The sequence below is a fragment of the Rhineura floridana genome, chromosome 4 (assembly GCF_030035675.1).
Source record: "Rhineura floridana isolate rRhiFlo1 chromosome 4, rRhiFlo1.hap2, whole genome shotgun sequence".
Classification (NCBI taxonomy): domain Eukaryota; kingdom Metazoa; phylum Chordata; class Lepidosauria; order Squamata; family Rhineuridae; genus Rhineura; species Rhineura floridana.
The window spans coordinates 148,958,737-148,973,951 of NC_084483.1; the positions used below are offsets into that span (position 1 = coordinate 148,958,737).

Here is a 15,215-nt window from a genome sequence, read left to right on the forward strand (position 1 = left end):
GTAGTAGCCTAGGCTGCATCCTGCCCAGGGATGTTTAGGTTCACTGCTTCGGCACATCCCATTCCTGTATGCTCCACTGCCCTGCTGAACAAGAACGGAAAGTTGGCCTTACTGTGAAGTGTCCTTCTGGTCAGCAGGGAGTGGAGCATACAGCCCCACCCTGCAGGGGTACTTAGGCCAATGGTGGGTAGGACCTTCTCTCTGAGGCCCCTAGGTGGTTCACATTCACGTGGTAACCTGGACATTGTAGGGAGGGCCTCCCATGACAACCTCCTATCCTGTCTTATTCTGTTCCTTGTTTGTTTACTATCCACTGTTCGATTTTAGAGAGTTTTTGTGGTACTTGGTGGCCTGGCTGTTAGAGGGGGTTCGCTTTTCTTTTGGGTGGCCACCATCTAACATTTTTTTTTAAAGTTTGACTCTGCTTCCAGGAGTAGTCAAACCCATTCCTATATGCTCCACTCCCCACTGACCAGAAGGACGCTTCACGGTAAGGTCAACGTTCTGTTTCTGACCTTTGGCATAGTTTAGAATGCTTTTAGTGATTTTGTTCGCCACCCTGGGCTCCTACTGGAAGTGCGGGATATAAAAGAAATAAATAATAGTTGACTGTGTCTGATGGCTTGTAGTCCAGAACATCTGTAAGGCACCAGGCTGGTGAAGGCATGTTTATTCTATAATAAACATGTTAGACTTAAGGTGCCACAACTTTTTTTTACTGCAACAGACCAATATGGCCAACCCTTTGGAAGCAGAATAACAAATTGATACAACGTCCTTCCCAAAACCTCTGGTCTTTTCACAGGCTCACCATATATACATAAAATCCAGTCTTTTACTACATTTCCACCATTATTAACATAAATCATTGCCAGTTGCTATGGTGTCTCATAGCTACAACAGAGGAGTACATAATTTCCTTTTAGTTTTACACGGGGTCCTTTTGTAAACATAGCATGCCAAACAGATTCTGAACTTGGAACTCAAACAGGTTGTTCTGCCTTGTGTGTAGTGTAGCCAGTGTGGTGTAGTGGTTTGAGTGTTGGACTAGGACCTGGGAGACCAGGGTTTGAATGTTCACTCACCCATGAAGCTCACTGGGTAACCTTGGGGTAGTCACTGCCTCTCATCCTAACTTACCTCGTAGGGTTGTTGTGGGGATTAAATGACAGGGAGAACCATGTATGCCACTTTGAGCTCCTTGGAGGAAAGGTGGGATATAAATGTAATAAATAAATTTTAATTTTAAAAAGTTGTTATCCACATTATACTAATTGTTTAAAAGAACATGATAAATTTACACCTTTCATTTCCCCCCCCTCAATTTATTATTAGCTTAAATGGAGTCAATATGTTTCCCTGTTTCCCTGTTGTCAGTTTCTGCATTACAGAGCTTCTCAACTGTTGGCATAGGAGTTGACAGGACCTTTCCTTCCATTTTAAAACTCATTTTATTTTTTACTTTTCCAGCATTGGATGGTTAAGGTTGTTGCATCATTGCCTCACTCACATAAGTGATTTAGAAGGAATGATGGCTAGTGCTGCAGCACCCACTGCCAACCTGTTGCAAACATGTGCTGCCCTACTGATGTCTCCATACTGTGGCATGCATTCTCCAAACATTGAGGCTGTGCTTGTAAAAATTGGACTTCAGTCTACCAGAATAGGCCTAAAACTAATAGACATCCTTTTAAGAAACTGTTCTGCATCAGGGAGTGATCCTACAGGTAAGAATGTGACTTGCTTTGTTTCCTGTTCTAAAACAGTAATACCTCAGTTAAAGAATCCTCCAGGAACAACTCCTTTTAAGGAAGGCTTTTTTAAAGGTGAAACTGACCAGCTTTGCTTTGCTATGGATAAACTTTCAAGCCTGTACCTTTGCTTTAAGGTGAAACTGACCAGCCTGTGTCTTTGCTATCAATAAACTGACAAGCCTGTGTGTTTGCTTTGCATGAAAGAGATCTCTTGTTTTCTCCCAGGGCTGGAAGGGAAGGTTCCAGTATGATTCAGAGGAGGGGGAGAGGGAAGGAGGGGAAGTGGGTGGGTGGGTGCTGGGTAGGTATCCTTTAAAGTCCCTGTTGAAGCTGCCCCCACCATCTGTGAACAGGTATAGGAACCTATCCCTATTCTTTCCATGTTATTCCTACCTCTGGTACCAACATTTCTGTTAAAGAAGTAATGTCCAGGAATGCATCTACTTCATTAACTGAGGTATTACTGTAATTGGGTGACTTGTTGAAGAGTCTTAGTCTTGTTTTAAAGAAATGAATTGCTGTATCAGCAAAATGAAATACATTTAGAAATAGTACAGTTTAAAAATAAATATCTTTTAAGTTCTCCATGTTGTAAAATACTTTGCAGTTAAGTTTCCAAACTACCTTTCTTTGGAACTGTGATCATTATACTTTTTTTAAAATCAAAGTTCAAGATTTTTTTAAATTCTTCATGCTGTTGAACAACACTTTGTCAGCCAGTGAGTCCCATTGTGCTCAAACCACCATTAATAAAAACTTCTACTTTTCTTTTATGTGAGAAGATTTGAATAGCCCCTTGCTTTTTGGGAGATTAAATGGCCTGTCATCTGACTCTACCATTGACATTCTCTATCAGCTTGGGACTACTCAGGATCCCGGAACGAAAGATAGGTAAACAATTTGCCTTTTAAAAATATGAACATGTATACACACACACAAGTGTATGGAGCATGGATTGCAGGGATTACAATGTATTCCTCACAGAGACCACAAATGCAAATCTGGGTAATCTGGACACAATCATTTTGCATGCATAGCTATGTGTGAGTGGGGACTGGTAAACAAGGTGTCTGGGAGTAAGGGCAGTATTCATCCTCAGTTGTGGTGTAGCTAGTGGCCTTCTTCCTGATTTTGTTTTTCTCTGTATGTGATAACATATTGGAATAAATTCTACAATACTAACAGTATGTATACATGCTGTAGAGGGTCAGTTCTCTGAAAGTGCAGGTTAGCTAACCAACAGGAGCCGGACCAAACTGACTTTTAGGTGTGTGTGAAGTTGCAATGGTTTTTTTCATACATAAGCAATTCCCCCTTGCACAGTTTCTGTATAGTGTTGGAAGAATTTGACATGGTCATGCAAGACAATATATTTGAGACTTTCTAAACATGTTCCCTGTTAAAGCTATGAGTAAAGCTACTGACAAATCATTCACAGTTAATTTATGCACATGTACCTTAAAGCATGTAGCGCTAATGTTTTTCAATTATCATGTCTGTTAATCAGACCCCATGACAAAATATTGAATTGTCTGTATGTGATTTTACTTTCACTCCAGACTTATAAAATCAACTCTATAAAGCAAATGCTTGAACACTGCACAACAGATAGATGTCACCTGAGATTTGCTTTAATGCTGCCCATTTATTCTTAGACTGGCGTGTTGCAATTATTTTTAGTTTGTGTGCTGGTCAAAATTCAGTACATTACCTGCAGTTCAGTTCATGTTCACTCCATAGCACAATATTCCTTGTTCCTTGAACCTTGTTTAATGTGTTAATAGGTTTCATCTTGAATCTGTTTAATGTGTGTCCCTATTCTAGAATTCAAGCTCTGTTGAAGTGGGTCAGTGATTCGGCAAGAGTAGCTGCTATGAAAAAAAGTGGCCGAATTAACTACATCTGTCCAAACAGCTCTACAAGAGAGTATGGTCTTCTGATGCCATCTCCTTCCCATTTGCACTGTGTAGCGGCAATTTTATGGCATAGCTATGAATTGCTAGTAGAGTACGACTTGCCAGCATTGCTGAACAGAGAGCTCTTTGAGTAAGTAACTTAAGTCAATACTTGTGCTATCTCAAATTATATTTCCTTCTAAAAACTTTAAATTTTAGTTCTACAGAGAGTTTTTTTCATTTGTAGTTTAAAGAATTTAAGAAATGAGTGCTTGGGTATAGATTGCTAAGGTGATACAACTGGATTCCCCAAAGGAAATCAGCTCTACTGATCAGAACATTTAGTCTTGCGTTTTTTTATATATGACTTTTAAATGTCTTTGAAAGCTATTTTCATACACTTCCCATATTGTAAGTTTTAAATAAGGAATACTGGTTCTAGAATGCCTCCATTTTGCACAGATCTAGGGATCTTTTTGGCCATTGAAAATATGGGGTTGTATCCAACGCTGCTGTTCTACTCCAACAGCAGAACTTGTTCCTCCTCTCCCCTGCATCCCCCTGTGCACCCTCAAAATCTGCTCCAAAGAGTTGGGGGACCATCTGGAGCGGATTTTGGGGGCACACAGGGAAAGAGATGAAGTCACACTGGATCAACCCATGGAGAAATTTGAAAATGCCATGAACGTTTTTGATTCTGTAGTTATTGTTGACAGGAATTCTGAAACCAATCATTTTGGAGTTGATTCATTAACTACAAAGGTTCTGTTCTTGAAAGCATTAGTTTCAGAAGTTCAGCTGTGGGTTCTGTATTTGTGAATAGCTAGGTCCTGTTGTTTGTATGGCTTTGGTTTTGTTACATAAAACAGTATAGAAAGCTTATTTGTAACATAGCAATTTTAACAAGGTTTCATACTGAGAATTGAAATGCTTAAAACAAAACAGCTTTTAAAATATTTTACTCACATGTTTTAGATTTTCGCTGTTGAAATTTAAAATAGGCAAGCTACATTTTTCCTGTTAATAGAATTTAAGCATTGAAATTCTTTCTGATATTCTCATCTAAAGACTAAGCAATGTGTCTGAAATACTTTTGGTCTAAATAAATAGGATGTCTGCTGAGATTTGCATAATAAAAACTTGGGTTTTTTTTCCTACCTATATGTTACTCATCATATGAAACATAATTACATGCAAGCCACTACTTACAAATTCTGATTGTGCCTAAAGGTGCAATCCAACTCACCCTTCCGCTGGGCTGGGGTGAGTTGGATGCTGTGGATCCCGGGAGGTGTTGGGTGGCTCCCGGCTCCACTGGCCTCCACTGGCAGCAGCCCTCTACTGTGGCAGAGATGTGGCTCTTCTATGAGCCTCCCTGTGCTGCTGGAGGTCTGCCGGGGGCGGCCAGCCCGGTTGATGGAGGCCCAGTGGAAGGCCTGAAAACAGGGTGTTCTGGAGGCATGGCGGGGAATGAGCGATGGGGATTTATGTGAGATCTTTCTGGTGTTCAGATCCCTCCCGCAGGTCCCAATCCTCCTCGGAACTGTGCTGGCCAAAAGGCAGCGTAGTAAAAAACAAAAATGCATTCAGGCCTATGGGGAGTGCTTACTTCCCAGGAGGCCTGTTGGCTGGAACCAGTGATTTCCTGATGGAGCTGGCATTCAGCCCGGCTAGAGGCTTCAGAACAGGAGGAGGATCCTGCAGAGCTTTCCGCCGGCTCCTCCTCTGCCACCCTCCCCCTATGCTGTCTGCTCTGGAGTTGGATTGCTCCCTAAAAGACAGATCCTAGTGATTTCTCCATCTGTTTATGTATGTCTTTTCTTAGCAGTTAATTATCGTAGCTCCTCCCCTTCCCAACCCCCTTAGACAAATGAGCTGATAAAAGAGAGAGAAGATTACGGTTTGAGGTTAAAGGGACATAGGAGGAAAAAGCAAAAGAAGTCACATTGGTCCATGAGGAAAATTCCAAAGTTCACAGTTCCTTAATACATTTATAAGGACCAACTAAAATGTCACAAAATAGTAAACAAGCTTGCTCACCACAGTAGCAATCTTGACGCTCTGTCCACATCTAGTGTAGTCAACAGTGAGGTGTCCAGGGCAACATCTGCTGCAACTTCTTGGGATCGATTTCAGTTGACGCGGCCTAATGACGTGGACAAGGTGCTTGCAACAATGCGGCCAGCAACATGTCCTCTCGATCCTTGCCCTTCTTGGCTTATTAAAGCTTGCCAAAGGGGTGAGTGGATCCAAGGTGTGGTCAGTGTGTTGTTGTGGGAGGGAGTGATTCCAGCCACCCTGAAAGAGGCAGCGATCCATTGCTCCTGAAAAAGCCCACCCTGGACCCATTGATTTGTGACAACTACTGCCTAGTTACAGATACCCCCTTTTTAGGGAAGGTGATCAAGAGGGTTGTGGCACAGCAATTGCAAGTACTCTTGGATGAAACAGAATATCTTGACCCATTCGAATCTGGGTTCAGGCCTGGTTATGGGACTGAATCAGCCTTAGTTGCCCTTATGGATGGCCTTTATTGGGAGAAGGACAGGGGAGTGCGACCCTATTGTTCTTACTTGATCCCTCAGCAGCTTTCGATGCTGTTTGACCATGGTATTCTTCTGAAATGACTTTGTGAGATGGGTATTGGTGGCACTGTTTTACAGTGGTTCCAATCCTACCTCCAGGGTTGTTTTCAGAAAATAGTATTGGATGATTGTCTTTCGGTCCCCTGGCAGTTGTGCTGTGGGGTACCACAGGGTACCATCTTGTCCCCAATGCTGTTTAACATCTATATGAAGCCTTTGGGAGCAGTCATCAGGTGATTTGGGGAAAGGTGTCAGCAGTACGCTGATGATACCCAGCTGTGTTTCTGAACATCAGAAGCCTTTTAAGTAGACACCTTATCACAGTCTGTGTCTGTGTTGGAATTGCTTTTTAATAGGTTTTTACACATGTTTTGTTTTAATATATTTTAATGCCTGTTTTTATGATGTTTTACAGTATTTTTAGTGTTTTAGGGCTCCTACTGGGAGGAAGGGCAGGATATAAATTAAACAAACAAAGAAAATTCTTCACAAGGTTGGATTTTAAGCAAAGTTAAGGGTTGGGGACAAGGGGGGGGGGAAAGGATAAAATGGCTTGATGTTCTGGCATTAGGATCTGCATCTAGAATTAGGCTGCAATCCAATACACACTTACCTGGGAGTAAGTCCCATTGAACCCAACGGAGCTTACTTCTGAGTAGACTTGTATTGGATTGCACCCTTAGTCTTAAAATGAGTTAGCAGATTATATTGGATTAGTCTCTGCTAGGTGTTAAAGGTCTCTGGTTACACCTAGGATTCTGGGACAAAGAAGCAACAACTGACTGCCATTTTTGGAAATATAAAGCCTAGTGGGCATTCAGATCTTCCGGCCTTAAGCAAAACATACCAGTTTCTTGTTAGGCACAGAACAGAAGTAAAGAAACATGGCAGTCTTGATATTAGTAAAACTGAAGATTAATTTTAGGTGGTATTCTAGATAAAAATTAAAAATTGAAACTGTATTGGGTAGTATTACCTAGTGGGTGGGTGGCATGTAATCTCTATTTATTTATTTATTATTTGATTTATATCCCGCCCTTTCTCCTGTCAGGAGCCCAGGGTGGCAATCTTCCAAAAGTAAAGTTATTTAGATGATAGAAAATAGTCTTCCTCAGTAGTTGCTTTAGAATAGGACAGAGATGCAGCCAGTGACTGATTTCCTGTGGGTTTATGAGTTCTTCCACTTGTCCCCAGTGGAACCTTCAGAATAATGGACAGAGTCACTGAAACATGGCTACTTTTCATGTGAGATGGTGTTAACGTCTATCTAGGTTTTGACTTTATATGCCCAGCTGTGCAAAAGAGAGAGGAGCTTCTCTTAAATTGGAGCAGGCCTAATAGATATTAATTTTGCAGGACAATAATTTATCTCTCATTAATACAAGCTCAGTCCATGAGCCTGAGCATATCAAAGGATGTTTTAGTTCCCCCTACATTATCCTAAGGAATTCTAAATTATTGGGTGTTCTCCTGTTCTTAGAATCAAGTGTAATTGTTTGATGTGGGCCTGTGGCCTCTGTGATCACACAAGCTTCATGTTCTCAGGAAACACAAAACTTTGTTGTATATTCTGCTGCTTCTGTCTGCTATATTAAACAGAGTAACTAGACAGCCTGTTTAGATGTTGCTGTTTTGTTGTTAACTAGGAGAAATGAGCACTTAATATGTTCTTCCTCCCTGTTCCTTAGGTCTCTCTTTAATTGGTCCATGTCTCTTCCCTGCAATATGGTTTTGAAGAAAGCTGTTGATAGTCTGCTTTGTTCAATGTGCCACATTCACCCAAATTATTTTTCCTTACTCATGGGCTGGATGGGTATTACTCCTCCCCCTATACAGTTGCAACACAGACTGTCTATGACAGATGACAGCAAAAAACAGGACCTAAGTTCATCTTTAACGGATGACTCTAAAAATGCACAAGCACCTCTTGCACTAACAGAGTCTCACCTGGCTACCCTTGCTGCCTCGTCACAGTCTCCTGAAGCTATTAAACAGCTGTTGGACTCAGGTTTGCCCTCTCTTCTTGTAAGAAGCCTTGCGAGTTTCTGCTTCAACCATACCTCTGCCTATGACTGCAATTCTCAGTCAACGGACAATTCCCAAGACAGGCTCAGAAGACAACATGTCCCACAGCACTTTAATAAGATGCCCATCACAGCAGACTTAGTTGCTCCGGTTCTCCGGTTTTTGACGGAAGTTGGGAACAGCAACCTTATGAAAGACTGGCTAGGTGGTTCTGAAGTCAACCCACTGTGGACAGCACTTTTGTTTCTCCTTTGCCATTCTGGTGCTACTTCTGGTGGACATGGTGTGGTGACACAACAGACCAGTGCTAGATCAACTTTACTTTCTTCAGCTTCAGGAACAGGACTGACCACTCAGCAAAGGACCGCAATTGAAAATGCAACGGTTGCATTCTTCTTGCAGTGCATCTCTTGCCATCCTAATAACCAGAGGCTGATGGCTCAGGTAATAAACAACCTCACCTGGTTGAGTGCTTGGTATTGATTAAAATATCTGTTTAGCTGGATTTGAAGGACTGGTTGTGTGTGGTGGTGGAGGGTGGTGATGGTTGGAGGCTTTCTTGATATCCAGACCTTCTTTTCTGTTTTGCCAATGATAAGAGCAGATTCTGGTGGTTGTACTGCAAAACTAAATATCAAATAATAATTAAAAAAACTAATAATAAAAAACTAAATATCAAAATAATGATATTGGATGTGCTGGGGTTCCTATGCTTTTGCTGTTGTATAATGTGAAGCTGCCCCCAAAACTTCAAGAGAACAAATTCTGCTACTCTCAGGCCACAACCCCAGAGATATCACTGGCTCTGGATGCCTTCGCTACCAGTTCTAACATAACAGCCATCATGGCAAGGGCTGCTGTAATTAGTGACTATAACATCCTAAAGTCATTCACAGTATGGATTTCCCCAATCACATACAACTTGCATGATAGCAGCAATGTCTGGTGCTGTTGTGGAGAGTTTCCTCATAAGCCTATTTACTATTACAGCTCATGAGGATGCTTGCCTTTGCTTGGTTAGTTGAGTTGATGGGGAGACCTGACACAGAATTTTTTCTTTGGTGGCTCCCAGTGTTTGGAATCAACTCTCACTTCAGAAATTCACTGGTGTTGTACAAGTGATGCAAGGTTTTCCTAATCAGGAAGAAACTGGAAGGGATCTGAATGTTTAGACTTCCTTCTAATTTTAGTGCATTTTATGATATTTTATTGGCATTTCGGGTTTTATTCTTATTTTTGTAAGCTTGCTCAGCATTTAGTGAAGGGAGTAGAGCAAAAATGTCTAAATGAAAAATTAACATTTATGTAAGGACCCAGCTGACAATTTTATCTGGGAGCCAGTCTTTGTAGGTGGTAAGTGGTGGTGAAGTCTGCCAGAATCTGTTGTCTACCATAGAGATCCTTTTGCCTGATACACAGCAAAAGAAGAGGTAGGTTGGAGTGGATGGTATGCAAAGTTGGAGGGTGCCCTCTAGTAGTCGCTCAGCACCATGTGCAAGGCAGCCAGCTTTGGTTTTGGCCTGGCTGTTACTGCTGTCTTGTGCAAAGTGTGAAATGAACTCCAGAGTCATCTAGGGCATGCTTCATGTTGCATAGTGTACCAGCTAGGCAAGAAGACGCATTAGTCTTTAAGTCCAGGGGGCTGCTTATGCAAAATGAGAGAGTGCATTTTGCGGGGCTCTGTGGATCATTGAAACTTGGAGCACTTTGCTCTCTCCATTCCGTCCACACTTGAGGAATGAAGGGATGAATGATTGTGGGTTCTGGGGGAAACATATAACACTCCTCCAAGGCTCATAAAACTCGTGGGCCACCAACTGTTAAATCCTGGTTTAGGAAACATGTACAGATAAATGGATAGGTGTTTGGTCTTTGTAATTTAAAAACATATTTGCTGTCCCGGCTGTTTCATTTGAACACTTAGCCTCATTCTAGCTGCTGCTATGAGCTTTAAGAGTGCAAAACTTTAGGCATTGCCCCAGTTAATAAGTACACTGGTATAGTTCAAATGCTGTAATAAACATATCAGGGATTTCCCCCCCTTTTTTAGGTTCTCTGTGAACTCTTCCACGCCTCTCCTCAAAGAAGCAACCTCCCAACATCTGGAAATATTTCGGGATTTATTAGAAGGCTTTTTTTGCAGTTGATGTTAGAGGATGAAAAAGTGACAATGTTCCTTCAGTCACCTTGTCCAGTAAGCTACCTCTCTTGGTCCCCATCCCTTCCTGTGGGTGGAAAAATCTGTGTAACTAGAAATTTGATGCTGGTCTATGATTTGATATCATTTCTACCTTGATGGGAGTTAGTGTCAAGATACATGCAATGGTTTGTACAGTAGATGCAGTGGTGTACTGTTTAGAAATACTTTATTTTATAATAGTAGGCTGATGTTGACTCTAATGAAAAATAACCCTGAGAAGGTTTTTTGTTGTATTGGATGTGTTTATGCTTTGCTATAGTTTTTTAATAGAAGCCCTAATTATTTTTTAAAATTAACAGGAAGTAATTTGCAATCCTTGCTACTGTGTATCTGTATGTGTGCCGTTATAAAGAATGATCCATGGGCCTAGAGCAGAGGATGTTGGAATTCTTCCTGGGCTTTTGTCCTAGCTTATGTTCCTCTTCTGTAGGTTTCCTCCGCTTGTAGCCAAGTGGTAGCCTTTACGTTGAACCCCTGGAGCTGAAGAGTGGTTCCATCAGTATTTTGAAAGAAGCACAAGAGGGCTGGAGACAGGGAGACTCTTGGTTACCTCCTGAGCCCTAAATTCTAACGTGTTTTAGCAATAGCTGTACCACAATTAGGGTGCAATCCACCTGGTAGATAGGCCGGGCTGAGGGGCTTCAGGATGCGCCAGAGGTGTGTTGAAGGGTGTCAGCACTGCTGGACTCTGGTGGCAGAAGTCCCTCCCTGCTGGTGCAACTGGCATCCTCCCCTCCTAGCAGTGGCTGAACACCCTTCTTCAGCTGCCAGCCTCCTTCTAGTAGTTGGATTGTTCCCTTACTAATGTAGTCAATTTTTATTTTAATTACTCTACCATGGCTACTGTGAGGCCATCCCTCTTGCTTAAGTTGCTTCTTTTTCAGAGCGAAGATCCTGATGCTTCTTTTTAACTTTTCAAATAAACAAGCTTTCAACTGTAGTACAAAAATACAGGTTTCTTGGAAGTATCTGTTCAAATAAAGCATTGGAATTAATACTGCAATAAAAATTATTTTGTCATTGACAATGAAAAGCATTTATGTATAGCATTTTGAAACTTATAGTAGTTTTTTACATTGTATTTATAAAAGCTTAAAATAATTTTATGTTTTCTCACTTCTAGCTTTACAAAGGTAGAATTAATGCTACCAGCCATGTAATTCAACATCCAATGTATGGGGCAGGACATAAGTTCCGTACTCTTCTCTTACCAGTCTCAACAACATTGGCAGAGGTTCTTGATCGTGTGTCAGGCAAGTTGCATATTATTGCTTCCACTTTTTGATTTGGCTTTTTGTTGTAGTTTTGGAAGTTTGGACCTAAATTGCATTCCTAAAAGGACCATCTTGCCCCTGCCCCACCATAAAACAAATTACAATCCAAAAGCTTAGATAAACAAAACCATTTTCAGTTGATCTTCAGAAGTACCACTCTGTCTTGGTACTAGGTGTGAGGGCCTCCTATCTGGTGTCAGGCCAAGGAGACAGTAAATTAGGTTTGCTGCTGGTGTAACGTCCACCCTGCTGCTCAGCAGTTCTCTGGGTGCAGGCCATTTTGGCTGTGGTGTTGGAGGAGCCCAGAACAATACTCCTGGGGTATTTCAATATCCTAGAGCACAAGTGGCAAAAGACTGCCTCTAGTATAGCCTCCATGACAACCATGGAGCTGTCTCAAGTTGTCATCAGTCTGACACATAGGTCAGGGCACACCCTTGATTTGGTTTTTGCTCCAGATAGAGGAAGGGGTGGTCTGGAGATAGGTGGGATGGATGTTACCCCATTGTTATGGTCAGAACACATCCTGGTGAAGTTTGTACTCACAGCTCCGATCCTTTCCTGAAGGGATGGTGGACAGCTTAAGATGATCCGCCCCCAGAGACTAATAGAATCCACTGGATTCCTGAATGCCCTAGGGGAGTTTCCAGTAGATACAGCAGCTGACCCTGTTGAAGCCATGGTCACGCTGTGGAACAATGAGTTGCATCAGGCTCTTGACACGGTTGTTCTTGAGTGCCAACTCCAGCATTGTGAAACCTGGTTTGCACCTTTGTACACCAGTGAACTAAGAGCCATGAAACAGGCTGTATGATGGCTAGACCGCAAGTGGCGAAAGATGTGCTGTGAGGCTGATTAGGCACAAGTAAAATAACATAACCCTGCCTACTGTGTGGCAACTGTGCCCACTTCTCTGCCTCCATCGCATTCTCAAGTAGCTGTCCAGTGGAGCTTTCTCGTATTATCCAGGGTCTACTAAGATCAACTCCAGGAAATGGAGTTTTAGATCCTTCAGAAGCCCACTGTGAATTGTTTGCAAGGCACTTCAAGGGTAAAGTTGCTCATCTCTGTAGCAATCTTGATGCCCCATCCACATCTACTGTAGTCCCCAGTGAGGTGTCAGGTGCATGGTCTGCTGCCAATTTTGGCATTAGTTTCAGTTGTTGTGGCCTGATGACATGCATCACAAGGTGCTTGCAATCAGGTGGACAGCAACATGTCCTCTCGACCCTTTCCCTTCTTGACTTATTAAAGCTTGCCTGGTGGATCCAGGGTATGGTTAATGATATTTGCGTCCCAGCCTTCCTGAAAGAGGGAATGATCTGACAGCTCCTGAAATAGCCCACCCTGGACCCATTGGTTTGTGACAACTACCGCCTAGTCACAAATTACCCCCTTTTTAGGAAAGGTGATCGAGAGGGTTGTGGTGCGGCAATTGCAAGTACTTTTGGATGAAACAGATTATCTTGATCCATTCCAATCTGGGTTCAGGCCTGCTTGTGGGACTAAATCGGCCTTAGTCACCCTTATGGATAAGCTATATTGGGAAAAGCATGGGGGAATGTGACCCTGTTATTCTTACTTGATCTCTCAGCAGCTTTTGATACCATTGACCATGGTATTCCTCTGAGCTGACTTGGTGAGGTGGGTACTGGAGGCAATGTTTTACAGTGCTTCTGATCCTATTTCTGGGGTCAGTTTCAGAGAATAGCATTGGATGATTGTCTTTCAGCCCCCTGGCAGTTGTGCTGTGGGGTGCTGCAGAGTACTGTCTTGTACCCAATGCTGTTTAACATCTGTATGAAGCCCTTGAAAGTAGTCATCAGGAGATTTGGGGTGAGGTGTCACCTGCTGACTGGGGCAGGACATTGCCAACGTGTACCCCACTGCTGCAAGGATTGCATTGGCTGTCCATTAGCTGCTGGGCCAAGTTCAAGGTTCTGGTTTTGATATATGAAGCCTTATACAGCTTGGGACCAGGATGTCTGAACACCATCCTACCTCTTATGTACCCAGTTAATCACTGCGCTCTGCAGGTGAGGGCCTGCTGCAGATACCATCTTATTAGGCGATCCGTTCCGCACAACATACGAAGCGGACCTTTAGTGTTGCGGCACCTACCCTTTAGAATTCCCTCCCCTTAAATATTAGGCGCCATCTCTGCAATCTTTTTGGCACCTACTGAAGACCTTCCTCTTTCAATAATACGGATAATAATAATAAAATAATAAAATTTTATTTAGCAGACGCCCATCTGTCCGACTGGACGGACACTCTGGGCGACGTACAATATAAAATACAATATAAAATACAATCTGCTCATATACATAATCATCACATTATTAATATCATAACATCTCATCTGAAGACCATCTTACATTAATACAGTGTAAAACCTAACCCACCCCAGAGATCCCATAGGCCTGCCTGAAGAGCCAGGTCTTCAAGGCTCGGCGAAAAGTCAACAGGGAGGGGGCATGCCGAAGATCAAAGGGAAGTAAGTTCCAGAGGGTGGGGGCCACGATCGAAAAAGCCCTCTCCCTGGTCCGCACCAACCTAGCTGTCTTAGTCGGTGGGACCGAGAGAAGGTCCTGTGAGGCTGATCTTGTTTGGCGGCATATTTGGTGATACTGGAGGCGCTCCTTCAGATAAACTGGGCCGGAACCGTATAGAGTTTTAAAGGTTAAAACCAACACCTTGAATTGGGCCCGGTATACAACTGGCAACCAGTGTAATTCAATCAACACTGGGGTGATATGATCGCGGTGGTGGGTCTGCTTTATTAAGCGTGCCGCCGCGTTTTGTACCAGCTGGAGTTTCCGGACCGTCTTCAAGGGTAACCCCACGTAGAGCGCATTACAGTAGTCTAATCGAGAGGAGATCAGGGCATGTATCACTCGTGGGAGCAGATGTATGGGAAGATAGGGTCGCAGCCTCTGTACTAGATGAAGTTGGTACCAAGCTGCCCGGCTCACTGCAGAAACCTGAGCCTCCATAGACAGCTGGGAGTCCAAGATGACCCCGAGACTGCGGACCTGGTCCTTCAGGGGCAAACTCACCCCATTAAGTATCAGGTCAAAATCACCCAACCTTCCCTTGTCCCCCACTAGTAATACCTCAGTCTTATCGGGGTTCAGCTTCAGCCTGTTCTCTCCCATCCATCCACTTACGGACTCCAGGCACTTGGACAAGGTATCCACAGCCAACTCTGGTGAAGATTTAAATGAGAGATAGAGCTGCGTGTCATCCGCATATTGGTGACACTGCAGCCCAAAACTCCTGATGATGGCTCCCAGCGGTTTCATATAAATGTTAAATAGCATGGGAGTGCTTTCTACCAACTTCGGTTGGTGGCCCAGCTACGCCCCTATCTGTCCTGGATGAGGTTGCACTCCCTCTGAAGGAGCAGGTTCATAGTTTGGGAGTTATTTTAGAACCATCCCTGTCATTAGAGGCACAGGTAGCCTCGGTGGCACGGAGTG

The 15,215-nt window shown here is 43.0% G+C and overlaps 1 protein-coding gene across 8 annotated transcripts in view; it reads left to right on the forward strand.

Moving 5' to 3' along the window:
- The window catches only part of BIRC6 (baculoviral IAP repeat containing 6), a 239,623-nt gene that overhangs the window by 135,533 nt on the left and 88,875 nt on the right, over nucleotides 1-15,215 (forward strand). For all 8 annotated transcript variants that reach the window (XM_061624740.1, XM_061624745.1, XM_061624742.1 and 5 more), the window contains 6 exons: nucleotides 1,471-1,727; nucleotides 2,537-2,645; nucleotides 3,579-3,800; nucleotides 7,923-8,703; nucleotides 10,310-10,453; nucleotides 11,583-11,712. In XM_061624740.1, coding sequence (XP_061480724.1) covers nucleotides 1,471-1,727; nucleotides 2,537-2,645; nucleotides 3,579-3,800; nucleotides 7,923-8,703; nucleotides 10,310-10,453; nucleotides 11,583-11,712 — 1,643 coding nt within the window. The remainder of the gene's footprint in view (nucleotides 1-1,470; nucleotides 1,728-2,536; nucleotides 2,646-3,578; nucleotides 3,801-7,922; nucleotides 8,704-10,309; nucleotides 10,454-11,582; nucleotides 11,713-15,215) is intronic.